Below are 16,438 nucleotides of genomic sequence, written 5' to 3'. Positions count from 1 at the left end.
AGCAGCTGGAGGAATGAGGACTGCCATTTGGAATGGCAGCCTGGATTTATGCTGAATTAAAAGGCAGCATAATTACAACAGCAATCCTGAGCAAAGAACTAATGTAGGTTGCACTGCAACTCCTACACTACTCAATAACTTAATTTACATTTGCCTAGTCAGAACCACTTTGGTTCACCTTTGAAGCACCCACTTATGTTTAGGAAAATTGTGCAGCACAAATCTTCTGACATATTTTAATGCTGTTTTGGGACTATGAACCACATAATCGAACCACAGGAATGAAAAAAAAAGACAAACATTTAAAATAAAATCAATGCCTACCTCTTCTTTTTTTGTCTCTTTTTCTTGGTGCTGAAAAAATTCTACTTTCAGGCTTCCTGACGATGGCTGTTCTGGTGGAGGTAGATAGCTTTTTGTATTCACAGCATCAAACAGTTTTTCCACAAATATCTGAGTTTCTAAAAGTAAAGTGTGTACAAATATCCATTATTCAAAACTTCAGTTAATATTTGCTTTAAAAATAAATAATTAAAAAGAAAAAACAAAATCAGTGTTCACCAAAAAGTTAGAACAACAAACTTATTTAATGTCTCTTAATAAAACATCTGGAAGAATATTTCTGGAATATATGCAGAGCTCCAATACTTCTAATTCTGGCAATAACTCTTAACATTCATAATTTTCTTCCAGGAATACCACAGATACAAAACATATACCTAATATATGCATATTGTGCTATATACCTGTTTTTTAAGACAAATTACTTCAGTAAAGTTGAATTACTTATTTCAAAGTAACAAAGCTAATAAAGAGACAAATGCATGATTCTATGGTAAAAGATTGTTTGAATGACTTAAACAAGACAGACTTTTCACTCAAGCTTAATTGTTATGACAAAGACCATACCTTTCTGAAGAAATACGTCCAGCTGATCAACACACAATGCCTTTAGTTCCTTTTCACTTTTATCCTTCTTTACCAAAGCCAGAACATATTTAGCTAGGGCAGATGGATCTGCATCACATCTGCAAATAAATTAATTAAAAAAAAAAATCAAAATAGTAAAAAAAAAATAGAAGCAATTTAATTACAGAAATTAATGTCTGAAACTGGTACTACCAATATATATAGAGGACCAAAACGTTTCGTACCAAAGCAACTGGAAAACACTCAGGGGTATTTTCTAAGACAGAGTCCAGGTATGTACGATTGCTAAGTATCACCCTTCTTCCCCAGAGAAGCAAGTGTCTAGAATATTTCCACAACAGTACTGCATGGAGCACCTCATAGCAAACTAGAATGAACTATTTGGAATGAAACAGCCTCAACTGCCTAATAGTCTTAAAAATAATTACAAATACAACAAATATTTCCATAATTCCCCAATGATGAAATCAGTAATTCTGAGTGTAATACTGAGTGACTGTTAATGGGGAAAAGTCAACCTACCTAATTAAAAATTAATACAGTGATACAGCAGAAGTGATCTATGCTATAAAAAAATTCAGACTCTCAGAGAGTCTTAAATATATTTTTAAAGAATCTTATTACTACCTACATCTGAACACCATAAAAAGCAGATTAACTGAAAAATCTTAATTTCGAAAGCTTAAGGAAAAAGCAGTCATATATTATTATCACAGAAATCCCCATAAGAGGTCCACAGACAATGAAGGGAAGTTTAGGGGATCATTATCCATTTTAGACATCTAAATTCCATCTAAAATTAAATATGGAGCACTTCAGCGTAGAAGCTGATGGTCTCGTGCACATCAACAAAGAACTTAGAATGGAGTAAGCTGTATATCCACATCAAGTAGAACGTTATTTAATATAACTGATACAATTTTATTATAATGTTTTACGAATAGTAATCTACAAGGAACTTTGTAGTGGTGTTACAGAGTAAAACCCACCAAAGCAAGTGAGAATACTGCAGAAAAACATTTCACGCTTCATAATTCAAGGTCAGTCACTAATGAAATGGTGCCACATTGGTTTATCAGGCAGAACAGCGGCATCTTCTTAAACAATTTAATCCCATTATTTAGCATAAACCAAAGGAAGACCTCAGACCCCGCAAAACCAGGCAGGATTTAACATGTGCACACTGGTCATGTCATTCAGACAGCTGGCTTGTTCGGGTGGTGATCAAAGTTAATACTAGTGTTTTAAAGAACTACAACGAGGAAAAAAGAAGTGCACTGATACATCCTAACTGTACATTCTCTCTAGCAAAAATAACTGAGAAATAAGTAAAATTAAACCATGGTCAGGGAGTTGCACTGAATAAGAGTATCACACAAATACTGTTCTAGCACAGAAGTCCACTAGTCACAACAGAGGAATAAAACAGCAGTTCCCAACCTCTTCCACAATAAAACAGATGGAATTTCAATGCTGAAGCTTAATTGTAAATCTGAATGTTGATCATTTAAATCACATGTATTTTAGACACCAGGCAGAAGAAACAAAATCCATCACCATATCACACTACCTAATTCCTCTCCCCGAATAAACTATCTCCTGCACAGCAAACAACATCCTTGGTGCAAACATATCCACTAAGCAAAAGAAGCAGATCTGTCAGCATCTATCCTCAGGAGATCTTCTGGATAGCCTGCACCCAGCACAGAGTGCTCTGAAGTTAAAGGTCAGAGCTTCAAACATAACTCAGCATCCTCTAGAAAGCAGGCAATAGCAGAATTTCATGCTGTAAAAGCAACTTGAGCTGCTAGGGGACGTACCACAGTATTCTGTATTAGTCTGCATTATTTATAGACACAGAAGATGGGAGTTCACAATCAGTTTACATTCCAGAAGAACCCACACACACTAAACCGACAAAATGCAACTAAATACTGTTAATTGAAAAACAGACAGCACACCAATGGAAAACGCAGAAATGTTTTCCTTCAACTGTTGTATCTGGTTTGCCCCTGTTCAGATTTAACAATTCTTTATCCAGAATAAAATGCTGTCCAAGCACAAAGTCATCTTGGAAGCAGGCACATAACCTCCTACAAGTGGGAGCGGTAGGACTGCATGGTCCATTTTACACTGCTAGCACCTGAGCACATCATCCAAGCAGATTATCTGAAAGCCTGATATTGAACAGAGTGTTCATCCTAGGCTGCAATGAGGAGGCCCTAAGGCCAGCATTTCCTAACTTCTCAATGCTCGAATTTGCAAATTTTTTTTTTTTTTTTAATTTTTTTTTTTTACTGTTCCTTAATGCAACTTTGATGTCACTACAGGACATATTCAGTCCTCTCCCAGTTTCAAGCTGAATCATGCCTCGGAAAATTAGTGTGCTATTTTCATATTATCTATCTATAGTCATAACAGGAAAACAATTGGGGGGGGGGGGGATGACAATTTTCACATGATAATCCTCAATTCTTTTCTTCTCCTTTCTATTCTCCGCAAAAATCAGGTAAAACATTACAAGCTGAATTTTTTTATTTCAATTTCCATAAATGTGGTTCTCATCTGATAATACAGTCAGCTGTCACTGTTCAAAATCTGCTATAACTGATTTAAATGACAACATGTGCACTCAAAATTTAGCAAGGGAACAAAAAAAAAAGAAAAAACAAGTCAGTCTAGAAGTTAAAACCCACTGCTGTTAGCTATTGCAATGTACTTTAATTCTCCAGCTCCTACAGCAGTGACTCTACGACAACTTCATATTCACTTCAAAGTAATTCCTCTCTCACGAGCAGGGTAGAAAATGGAAAATCTTGTCTGGAAAGCCACCTAGACTCCAGAAGGTGTAACAAAAAAAACTAAAACAAAACCCCCAAACCCAAAGAAAACTGTTTAAAAATAACAAACAATTAGTGCTTTCACCCCTCTCCACCATGATGATTTTGGAAATCTTAGCAATGCTGTCCACCCTGGAATGACCTTAGAATTTGAATCCATCCACCCAACTCCAAGATACTCTAAAGAAAATATCCTCAATAAAAATGTACATAAATGTATTTTTAATTTCGAAAACATAAATTCATTTTTTCCTGTGGCACTGTAATTTATCACTCTGTATATGATACAACCACATATGAACAATGCAAAACAATTGTACTGAACTCTATTATTATTATTATTCAATATGTAAGTGTCGAAATTCCGCTATACCCAACAGGAAGAACTTACATGCTTTCAAGGTAAAACCCTGTCTTTATTTTGGCTTTTCAACAAATACTGGTTTTTGAGAAATACTAACAGACGAATTACTTCAACTGATGCTAATTAAGCAATAATGAATACAATGCATTTTGTGGTAGAGTGAGATGAAGACAACGTTTTTGTAAATTGATAGTATGATTTTATGTGATTTCTTTTCACTTTTTAAAATTAAACTGCAAATGATCTTTACACAGCCAAAGGTTGACTTCCTTTTTTATGTACCAACTAGAAACAGAAGTCTCCTCTTCTATATTTGCTGTTCAAAGCGTGAAAAAAACCACAAACTGATCTGTTTTCTCCACACTATTGTGAAGACCATGCTTGTTTCTGTAGCTAGGATTTTAGATAGATTTAACAAGCTTACAGTCTGGTCTTTTACCGCTTTTCAGACTCTTACAAAATGCTTTGCCCCCCCCCCCCTTTTTTTTTTTTAAAGATGATGCTAAAATTCAATTGCTAGCAACCTGAAGCAGTGGTATAAAGGAGTAACTGGTCTCATGAAGTAAAAAAGAAATTTAAACTTCATAGAACTGTGTATACAGGAGGCCTGCCTGAAAATTTCTGTTCTATATAGCCATTAGAGTTCTGGATATTATCGTTAATGGCTTTGGGGACAGCTGCTTTTTTTAAAGCAATTCCTTTCCACTTTTTCATTCAAATCAAGTTCTGAAACGTTGTGTATAAATTCTCCATCCTTTGATTTAGTCAAAATCCGCTGGTTTGAATTATAGGGGCCTCGAGTTCTTCTGATAAACAAGTTCTTATGTTCTCTCGCTTGACAGTATTTTCTTACAGAATAGTAGCCTTTTTGTGTGAATAATATGGAATATGCTTGCTTTATCTTTGTTGTACGTACATAGCTTTTTCACCCATTTTGAGCTAGCTTTATCAGTTTTTTCTAAACCTCGCTGTATTTTACACTCCTGTAGTTGGCATTGTTTTATTAAGTGATATCAGTTTAAAAAAAGCAGGAGGCATCCATGCTGATAGCAGCAAAATATACTGTGTAGCACAAGGACTTACACAGTACATATCACGCTTTATTCTTGCAGATTATAAGATTAATAGAAAAAGGCCTTTAACTGACAATTCAGAAAAATGAGAAAAATCAGAATACCACCTACACATTTCAAATAGTCTAAGCTGCATTCAAATTTAAAAATAAATTTATATTTCAATTCTAGTGTTCAATGAATGATACACATTTTCAGTTGTTAGATACAGGTTTGAAACCTCAGCTTAACTTGAACATGGTGAGGTACATCACAGACCTGAGCATAAATGGAATCTGTGTGTTAGAAGTGTGACAGAAGTTTAGACATAACTTCATTCTTATGCTAAAATTTGGCTATTAGAAAAACGTTCACCTGCATTGAAACATGTAAAACAACAATTCTCAACTTTGAATCCCATACCTACATCCCCTCAACTTTTTGTAGGCATGTGCTGCAAGCAGTGATAAGCATCAGTAATCACATAAATTTCTCCTCTTGTTTTCTCTTTCATGTTTTCTTTAACAAACAAACAAAAACCAGTTGGCACAAGTAATCTGAACTCACTTCCACTGCAGCAAGTACATCCCAATTCCTGCTACAATTAAACACCACAGCATGTTTTCTTACATCCACTTTCTGAATATATGATCCTAATTGGTAATGCTAAATGCTTTTACCTCTAGTACTGCTTTTTTGCAGAGTCTGTACTGTATTAGTCAGAGACTATGCAGTGTCTACTGCTCTACATTAAACAAGGGATATTGCTCTTGTAATTCTGCTTTTATAAACAGTATTTAATATACAGGCATAGATAGAAGAATTCTTTTGCTAGAGCTCTACATGTTCTTCACAGAATGATCTGGATAGCTCCAACTGCTCACCACCAAAGAAAACCTTCAAAAAGGAAAGTAACACCCAATCAAATATTTTGTTCAATTGCAGGAGCAAGAGTTCACAACTGCAACAAACCTCACAGAAAAGTTCAAAATCCTTTGTTCCTGATCCCATCTGGTTTTGCAGTCATTATTTTAAATTACCATTTCAAATAAAGAAAATAAAGCAGAAGAGGAAAGCTGAAGTTGTTAAATTTAAGTCTTAAATATGTTTTTTTTTTTTAATAATGTTTGAGAAGGGGAAAGTAATTTGGCTGAAAAGGACTCACTTCTCTGTACAGTTGGGGTTTTTTATTTAATTACTTTGCAATTCATTAAACACCACTCAATCTATCCATTTGCAATACTCAGATTTACATATTTTAAAATATAAAATACTAAATATGCTCTGAGAACCCACTTTGATTTTTATAATCACCATGCAATTACAGGCATCAGCCTTAACTTACAAATGCAGTAGATGTGGAATACATACTAAAGTTGTTTGAAAAAGAAATGTTACTGCTGTAGCAGTACATACAATCCCCCTTATTAACACCTGAGCTTATACAGACTTAGGAAGACTTTTCCAAAATAGCTAAAAGTAATTCAGAAAGGCAGATAAGCTAAACCAGCAAGATACCTTTGTACATAAATATTGCAGAAGAAGCATTTTAAAAGATATTGAGTAGAAGCATACAGTAAATACCTCTCAAGCCTTAAGAGAGAATAAACACAAACTTTGCATACAGTATGATGAGGAGATATTTTGCCAGGTTAGTGCCTAAGAACGTGTTTAAGCATCAGTACAAAAATACATATTCAAACGAAAGGCAAAACATGCTGTTTATTCGAGTATTTTTAATGTAAAAGGTATCAAAAGGGAAGGCAGATCTGAAAGTCTCTGTTGGACTAAATAATTCCACTATCAACTGAGAACTTTGGGCAGGTCTCCCCAATAGAGCCCTGAACTCTCCATCAAGCAAATATTGAATATAAGGCCACTAGGACTCCTGTTCAAATACTCACACTGACAGAAAAAAAAAAAACAACCAAAAAAACCCCCCCAAAACAAAAAAACAACCCACCTGATGAATTCTTAAAACAAGAGAAGGAAGAAGAAATGCAAGGAATTAAAAAATTGCAAGCTGACTCAAGAATGATAGTTGTGAAGTTGATAATGTATCTGAAAAATTCACATATTTAAATAGCTTATTTATGTTGCCTATCTTACTCCAGTCTGGCTTACTCAAGTAACGTTTTCCAACATGACAAAGCACAGAATGAGTACAGATACATATTCTAGGTTTCCTACATATATACCAGGCTGAAGCCTTTTAAATTATCAACTAATTAGCTGGAGGAAAGGTCTGAAATATCTAAACCCAGATACTATCCTCTCAGAAAAAGCACACATCTCCAGTGCTATGAAGTTCCTCATACTGCAATTCATCATTTAAGTCAGTTCTTAATAAGCAAAGTAGCCACTTTGAACTGAAGCCTTAAAAGAGTAATTACTTCTGGCCATTGTTTTTTTTTAAAGTAGTATTTATAGTGTTTGGTGCAGACCTGGTACTATGGTGCTGTAGTAAACACCACAGAAATCAGTTTAACAAGTGGATAATCCTTTGTTTTGCTAAAAATCTCACTGGCATGGCAAAACAAACTGCTGCTTAAATTTTACCGTTATTAGACAGCAACGCAACCATTACATAGAAAATTAATTTGATTTTTTTATGCTTTTTAGCAACATAACTTAATGCACACTCTTCTACACAAAGTCTACCGTCTGGTGAAAATGTTTGGAAAATGTATGAACATTCCCAAAGGGAGATATATATATGTAGTGTTTAACTGTAGAGTACATAACCCTTTTGCCAGCTGGGGGCTGGGGGGGGGGAGAAATTCCCATGATGAAGCTGTCAAACTGTTATCCGACAGTTTTCACAAAATGAACATGGTTACTCTCTTAAGAGAGAAAAAGTGTGCTTGGGGGAGGGAGAGGAGAGAGGACAGAACAGAAGCTTCCATAAAGTTTCCTTGTAACAAAAACACTACTTGTTCATTTCAGATGTATTTTATCGATTTTTTTCAAGCTAATGCAAAGACCCTCAATCTAGACTTCAATTTGGAGACAGCTAGTGCACATACACTACTTTTTTAAGATGTTAAAAGAAACTACATGAGGGGTTTCTTTCTCATTTTTTAAAATGAATGTACAGACCAAGAAGGTGCTGCAAGTCCTGAAACTAGTTCCTTGAAAAATTTAAACTACCACAATACATTGAAACCGCAAAAGCACGTCTGAAGTCCTCCAGGCAGTAAGTGATCGTTCTGTAAAGGAAATAACATGTAGGTGCATGTTATTTGTCATACTCTGATCCTGAGAATTTACAACCTAAATTTCAGAGTCTAGTTTTGCTGCCTAAAGATTAGTATTTATACTTCCCTAGAATACTGCTCAGTTCCTGACATTAACCAAGGTGGTTATGTTTGAAGGCTGAGACATGCTTCATATTTGCAGGGCTGTGTGGGTGCAAAAAAATGTCCACTGCATATTGGGCAGAGCAGCTAGTCTAATTTAGACAGCTGTACCATTCTGTTGTGCTGCTACTAAAAAAAAAAATTATAAAAACCTACAGTGTTCAATAAGTAAAATGAATGACAGACTAATTCAGCAAGATCCCACTTTTACCTTGAGACACTACTGTAGATGAGAAGGACCACTTTCATTAACTCTTTAATAGTACTTACTAGAAATACACTGAGTAATGCAACAGCCTCCAATGCTGTTACATAAATTACTGATGTCATTACAATAGTTCTAAATTATCACGATACCCAGATCTGACATGTTTATATAGCTGCAACCAATAACCAGCAGCTTAAAATGTCACCTCTAGATTCAAGACAGCTCTCATGAGGCAGAACAGCTGTCAGCTTGCTGGTTGTCCAACACACATTCAATGCAGAAAGCAAAAATCATCATAGCATCTCTATGATTTGCGATGCAGCCAAGGGGTTCCATTTCGCTGCTGATGCTCAGCATAAGAACAAGAAAGGTTTCCTGTAACAGGAATAATTTTCTCCTCTTCATATTCTGCTTTCAGCTACACCTTATAATATTGATACTTTAATTCTGTCACAGTATTTTTACACAGAAGCTTAGCACTATCAGCACTCTAAGCTAGGAACCTAGATTTCTCAAACACAGCAGCTCTCCATGAGTCAGGTGAACAAACCATCAAGTTTCATAATAGATGTAGAAGAGCAGCTTCACTAGTGTTAAGAGAGTGACATACCAATGATGTGTATTTGTGCTTTATTTACCTTAGTTACAAATAGCCTAATGTAAAGTGTTAACAAAATTAAATGCAGAGAAACATCTATTGCTTTTGAACTTCTTAGGAAGTTTCACGGGAAACGAGAGTGAAAACTCCTGGTGGGCCAATGACTGTTATTGGTAGGATGGTGTGTCACATGTATGTGGAATGGAATACCAAAGTTTTGCACTTTAACTTATTTCTGTTCTTTCAGTATCTTGGTTTATTACCATATTCCTTAAATCTTTTTTATTCACTACCTTTCTTAAATAACTGGGTGAAGACAACTAATCAGTAATGTATTAACAATGAAGCAAAGATCCAAACAGCCAAAAAATATTATGAGATTTAACAAAGAAAGGTTGAAAAGCATGAAAAACAAAAACAGAACAGTGAATGCATAACTGAACACCAGAACATACTTACTGTTTGCCATAAAATATTTGAATGATAAATATAGTCAAAATATTCTTAAACAATTTGGATTTTATTCCCTCTGACATAAGTAGTTACAACAGCACGATCACTTACAGAATTAACCAATCCAAAAATCCTTTCCCTTTTAATGAGGTATGCTTAAATACTGCATAAACATTGTTTTAGGTATTTTTTAGTCTTCCTTGCAAGTCTGATTTAGTACATGGACAAACCTTCATAAAAATATAAATACAGCAAAGTGGAAAAAATTAGATATGGGAGCCTTAATCAAGATGTAATTGGGCCAGTGGAAGATTTAATTATTTTTTTAAATTTTTTACTTTGTAATTATATTTCTTTTATACAAAGTAATTAAAACCAAGAAAATTTTCCACTGTAAAGAATTAGGGCAAAGGGGAGAACACTACAATGTCTTACAAGGCAAAATGGTCAGTGCAGCATTAGTACAAAAGAGCTTATTTTTTTCACAGGTAGAGATTCAAACAAATTCAAGGAAAAAATGAAAAAAAGACATCCCTACTTGGAACTTTGCCAATCCAGATCCTGATATTCCAGCAAGGATTATATACACAATTTATATAGGATCTGGAATGGACTAGCAGCAAAGAAACCCATCACAATAAATACGGCTCAGTGAGGACCTCATTAGTACAGAGTTTAGAAGTGACAGACACAAGGTTATAGTCCAAGTTTAACATTACTTTCAAACACTTTACAGGAGCCATGCCATGGATAAGAAAATGTGTATAACACTAGAAACTAAGCATACCGCTGTCTGCAAGCAACAAAGATGACTGTTGACAAATGCCTTCTTTGTAGAGCTGACTGAAGTTGAACATATAAAAGATAACTCTAGTCAAATACAGAGCAGCCACAGCACAAAAAAATACTCTTGCCACTTTGTTTACACTGGTACTACATTCACATAGCTGTATCTGTAGTGGTTCTGTGTGCATATTTAGCAATTCTCTGTACATGAAACTGACCTACTCAAAGAGTTACTTCCAAAACCACAAAAGCAGCCTCTCTTTGGAGAACTGCAGAAAGTTACTAGAGAACTACCACCCTTCAAGCAGAGCTGGACTGTGTAAATGCTCCAGCATGGTAACATTTGCAGTTTCTGCCTCACTGCAACAAGATAAACTCACATAAGCAGTGTTTGTATGGAGGATCACCAAGACTTTGCCAAAGGCATTAGAGCAGTCCAAAACAAACAAACAAACAAAACCCCCAACAACCCACCACAAACAAACAAAAAATTCCAAAACTTAAATCCTCTATCATCCCTCTGTTCCAAACATTCTTGTCTATGAACAGTGTTTCCCAGAGGCACCATGTGCAAGCAATCCAACAACCAAATGATGTCCAGTCCATACAATTAAACAAACACACATTTCATTACATTAAAAAGTTAGCATTTTTGCTAATGCTTTAAAATAGTTTAAAGATAAAAATTCATGATGAAATGAAATTATATTTATGGATATTGCTATCTTCTAGTTCTGAAACATTATGTTTCTCAAATATGGATGTTACAGGCTTTGGAGCAAGCTATACATCATGATTAAAAACTGCTAGCTACTTGGAAACAGGCAACTTGGAAAATAAAGCATGTTCTAACTACTCAGCTCTAGATAACTAGCACATAAATATAGACCTATACACGTGTGTATAAAATTTATTTATGTAACTTCTTTAAAGTGCACTTCTCCCCTTAAGACTACCGAGACAACACCTCCATAATGATCTAATACAGTGATGTCTTCCTTAGGCTAGTTAGGAAATTCAGCTGCCTATCTTGCAGCTAAAGATTTCTGAAAGAGCTATGACACAAAAACAGCTGGCACAATTTTTTGTTTCATTAAAAAGAAAAGACAAGTCAAAAATTCTTTTCAGGCTATGGTAACACTTCCAAACGACCAGCACGTAGGGCCTCATTGTACTACTACTACACCAACAGCAGTTAGGGCTTTAGAAGCAAGTTCTTTAGAAGTAACTGCACACTATAATTTCCATACAGCCAGGAGCTATGGTTGTAGGCACACATTTCAGATAGCTAAGATCAGAAGCAGCCCCAAGAGTATCTGACTGCTAGGAAATGACAATACTTCTCCACCAATTCCAACATTTATTGGAATAATGCAGCTACACAGGACTCTGCACAAAACTGTTGAATGACAGTTGAGTTTAACAGTCCCTGCTGGCTTGCTTTCTCCCAAAGCTAAAAAATTCGGAAAACGAAACATCCTCCAGGTCAGCAATTCTCTACCCCACGACATAGTTTTCCAGCATGAGAACCACATTTGAACTGCTCACACACCACATTTAACTTAACAGAAACACGTTGGTCCTTTTAGTGCTAAAAAGCAGAAACTTGCACTGATCACAAAAGCTGAAAATCCTAGTTTCACCCTTTAACTGCTGACTATCACTAGCAGATATCACAGTTCAATATTCAAACAGAGAAACATGGAACAACTCGAGTTTGTTACCAGAGTAAGAAGTTACTACTACATATTACCAGTGAATGGAACTTGAGGGGAAAGACTGAGGAACCATACTGACCTCTACCTAAATAATATCTGGCAAAATTTCTATACTTTTTATATTGTGAAAAGGAAACTTGTACTATTCACTCATGAAAGTTAAACTTCAGCTCCTGATGCATAATACTCAAGAAAGAGCAGAAAAACTGTATAAATGAATTTTTGGATACAGATCTGCAAAATCCAAAGAACCTAATGTATTTACTCAATAAAGGGATTTTGAAGCCAACTGAAGCACTCCTGTACATGCCACTAGTGGACTTCCAGTTTCAGATTTCACAGAATTTAAAAATGCTCTTTGTAAACTGTTTGAAACTAACATATCAATCTCCAGCTGCGCACCAACTGAGAGGTAAGTGTGTATGATTTATCATTTCAAATTACCAACATGTATTTTGGAAATTACAAGATCTTCCAAAGTTAAACATTGTCTGTTTCAAGCCTCCTGACCAGCACACTCTACTGATATCAAACTGCTGATTGGCATCAACAGAGTATTCATGCAAGACAGCACCCAGAGACTAACAGGGAGCATTCTGCACCAGAGGACTAGCTGGATCTATTACCACAGAGCACAATGTGCTTTGTTATTCTAATACTACCTTACCAATGTGCTCTGTTATTCTAATATTACCTTATGTTGACCCAAGAGGACAATGAATTCACCTTCCCAAAACTACACCTTTACAAGATGATGTAGTTAAGGAAAAAAAAAAAAAATCCTACCACAGTCTTAAGGATCAAACCTTTGTATAAAGGCACTCAGCATAATTTGCTGCAGGCCTAATTCAAAGTCCACTGAAATTAAGTTCAAGACTCATCTATTTCAGTGTGGTTTGGATTAGGTGCTATGGAAAAAAAGGACACTGCACCCACCCCCCAAAAAACACAACTGAAGCTCTCCTAAAAATGACCCAGCATTTTATAACTTTTTCAGGTTATGTCAGCATAAGCCATATACACTATACATGTACATAGATATACTTAACTATTGACTATGGAAACCATAAAGCAGACTTTTTTTTTTTCCTCTCCCATTTGACAGCATCAGCGTAAAACCAACAGTGGCCAAACACCTCAAAAGCAAGTTAACACTAGAATTAACTTATAAGTTCTAGTTCCATTGACTCAAATCAAGCTCCAATAATTTAATTCAGACATGTTAAAATGGTGTTTCAGAATGATAAGTCAAGTGCATGCTTTGATCTAAAAGTCTATAGACACCATACTTCCAGAAGACGAAACCTTTAAAACCAAGTTCACATCTCAGTTCATCATTCAGAGAAGGAAGACATGGACTCTTTGCAGAAGAACCCCAATTACTCACATGACTGCTATGATTAGAGGCCAAGCAGGTATTCACAAACAGGCAAATCACTCTCTGGGGCTCCTACTCCCAAGCGCGCTACTGATGCAATTTTTATTCAGGGGGAGGGAAACAGCAGAGCGTCAAATATTCAAAACAACCGAGAAGGATGTGCGACAAGTCTATGGAAAATGATACTGGGAAGGTCCCAGGATGCCGGAAAACGTCTCGGTGGCACCTGAGCTCTCCGAGAGAAGGTCACTGGACAGGGCGGCAGGCCGTGGTTATTAACCCGGCCTCTACGGGGGCTGAGAGTAGGGAACAGTGAGCTGCACAGGCAGCACATTACCTCCCGCTTACCCCGGGGTACAAAGGGAAAGGCGAACACGGTCGCTAGGGGGGGAAGCTGCATCCTCCGGAGGAAGACGGTCCTATCTCCCAGCCGAGGACGGCGCCGGGAGAGCGGGGGAACGACGCAGGCCCCCGCAAGAGCCGGCCGGCCGCGAAGGGCGCTGGGAGGGCATCTCCCGCAGTGCCCTCAGGGGCCTCTCCGGCGCAGCGTTCCCCTCCCCTGAGGATCCCCGTCTTCTCCCAAAGAAGGTTTATTTTGGAGGGGGCGGGAGAGAGAGGAAGGGTCGCGGCTACTCACATGGGCTCCAAGGTTTTGCTGAGCCAGGATTTCAGCGCCTCGAAGTTTTCTATGATCATTTTAACCACCATCCAGAGCGGCCCGGGCCCCCCGCCTCCCCGGCAGCAGCAGCAGCAACAACAACGGCGGCGGCGGGGTCCGCGCCGCCCCGCCGGCCGGCACCCCGGCTCCCGCCGCGCTTCCCCTCACCCGCCGAGGCCGCGGCCGCCTCCCGGTTCGGCAGAGGCCGCCTGGCAGGGGCCGGAGGCCCAGCGCCACGAAGGGGGCGGAACCAGCCGAGCAGCGGCTGCTCCCTGCGGGCCCCGCTCTCGCCGCTCCTCGGCCGGGGAGCGCGGTCCGGCCGCTCCGCAGTTCCCCCCCACCTCCCGCCTCAGGGGCGGGCGGAGGGCAGCGCGGCCGACGGGCCCGACGAGCAGCGGGGGCCCCGAGCGCGGCTCCGAAACGCACCGCCCCCCCCAGCTCCCCTTAGCCGCAGAGCCAGACGGAGCGAGCGGGCGAGCAGGTAAGATGGCGGCGCCCCGCTGTCGCGAGAATAAGGAGTCTCGCGAGGACGGGCGGTGCGCGGGGGCTGCCGGGAGGCGGGGCCGGGCGGGGCGTTGGCGTTGGTGACGTGCGGCCTGTGGCGGCGCACGGGAGCGCGTTCGTGCCGACCTCCCGTGAGGGGAGAGCGGTCGCCCGGGTGGGAGGCGGCGTTAGTGAGGGAACGCGCCCTGCAGAAGCAGAAAGGGAGGCGTGGCGAGTGCTCCCTCCCCCGTGGTGCGAACTCCCATAGATGTCTGCCACTGACAGAAAAATTTTTTTTTTCTTTTTTAAAAAAAAAGGTCGGAGTAAAAAAAATTCTGTGAAAACAGGGGAGTTGGCAGCGAGGTCCTGTGTCTTGCCGACATTGGCCCCGCGTGGGGTGGGGTGGGGTGGGGCGGGGCGCTGCCGTGGGCCGGCGGGTGCTGGGACCGAGCTGCCTGTGGCGGTTCCCTGGCCCATTCAGGCCCCGCAGCATGGACCTGGCGGAGGAGCTGAGCCCACACGGCTAATCGGTCACCCCCAGAGGCGATGGCAGTGGGGGCCCACAGACTGGCCCCCTCAGAACCGGTGCCCGCCAGTGTGGGGCCTTCCCATGAAAAGTTAACATATGCTACTGCTTTCGCTGGTACTTTGGATTAACTGAGAGCTGAAAGAAAATGTCTGTGTTGAATGTACTTCGGTCAGTTTGGTGGGCTTCCAAAAGACCGGCATCTCATCTGAGCTCATGTTTTGCACAGTCAATGAACAAAGGCGAGTATTTCAAGGAAATTGTTGACTCTGCCTTTTGCAGGGCAGAGTGCATGACTCTCAAGCTGCCTGCCTGGTTTTCTCAGAGAGGAACAGGTAATTGACTTAGATGAGACAGCAACCGTGGTCTTGGCTGACCTGTCAATTTATGAGCATCCTGAAGTCCTACCTTTGTCATGCAGAGTCGGGATAATAGCAAAGGGAGCCCTAGAGAGCAGGGGTGAAGGCAAGAAGATGTGTTTGGATATAAGGTAGGATGCCTACCTGTTCTCCCAGCATGGGAACTCCTCCAAGATCAGTCCCCAGCTTCATCCTGCCTACAGGAACCCACCACAGACCGCTAGTACTTACTTCGGTTTGAAAAAGCTCAACATAACTTTTCTGCATCTGTAGCAGAGCAAGGGTCATTGGCAATTCTGACCACTATTTACAATTTTCCATGCAGCCAAGAAGCACTTGACCTCGGCAGAGAGACTGCCAAGAAATCCAGTGTCTGAGACAACTAAATAAGAGCTGGAGGAAGCCAAGGCTGCTTGTTGTCATCCTTGAAAGTCTGTTGAAAACCAGAGAGTGTAGCAAGCCGACCAAGTAAACTGCCAGCTTAGTAGGTGCTTCAGTGAGGACTTCCCAATTACAAGATGCAGTTTGGTTTCCTTGGATAATGGAGAGTGAACAGCACATCCAGTGAGTAGGCAGAAAATCACCAGAGCCTGAAATTCTCTGGAGACTGTTCTGTAGACATCTAAAAAGTCCTTGGCTCACAGGCACCAACTTGTAAGTTAACTCCCCCTGAACCCGTAAAAAGGGTCACTAAGCTTGGGATTCTGATGGATCTTTGAAGGGACA

At 39.4% G+C, this 16,438-nt stretch overlaps 1 protein-coding gene across 8 annotated transcripts in view; it reads right to left on the bottom strand.

Annotated features, from left to right (window-relative positions):
- The window catches only part of RBM26 (RNA binding motif protein 26), a 57,954-nt gene extending 43,172 nt beyond the window's left edge, over positions 1-14,782 (bottom strand). For all 8 annotated transcript variants that reach the window (XM_075045982.1, XM_075045985.1, XM_075045988.1 and 5 more), the window contains exons 1-3: positions 14,324-14,782; positions 910-1,028; positions 325-461 (exon numbers count right to left, since the gene is read on the bottom strand). In XM_075045982.1, the coding sequence (XP_074902083.1) occupies positions 325-461; positions 910-1,028; positions 14,324-14,394 (327 nt within the window). In that variant the 5' untranslated portion in view covers positions 14,395-14,782. The remainder of the gene's footprint in view (positions 1-324; positions 462-909; positions 1,029-14,323) is intronic.
- Between the last annotated feature and the right edge of the window lie 1,656 nt (positions 14,783-16,438).

This window comes from Buteo buteo, chromosome 14, assembly GCF_964188355.1.
Source record: "Buteo buteo chromosome 14, bButBut1.hap1.1, whole genome shotgun sequence".
Lineage (NCBI taxonomy): Eukaryota > Metazoa > Chordata > Aves > Accipitriformes > Accipitridae > Buteo > Buteo buteo.
The sequence above is the reverse complement of the archived record's forward strand: the minus strand, read 5'-3'. Positions and strand labels throughout refer to the sequence as shown.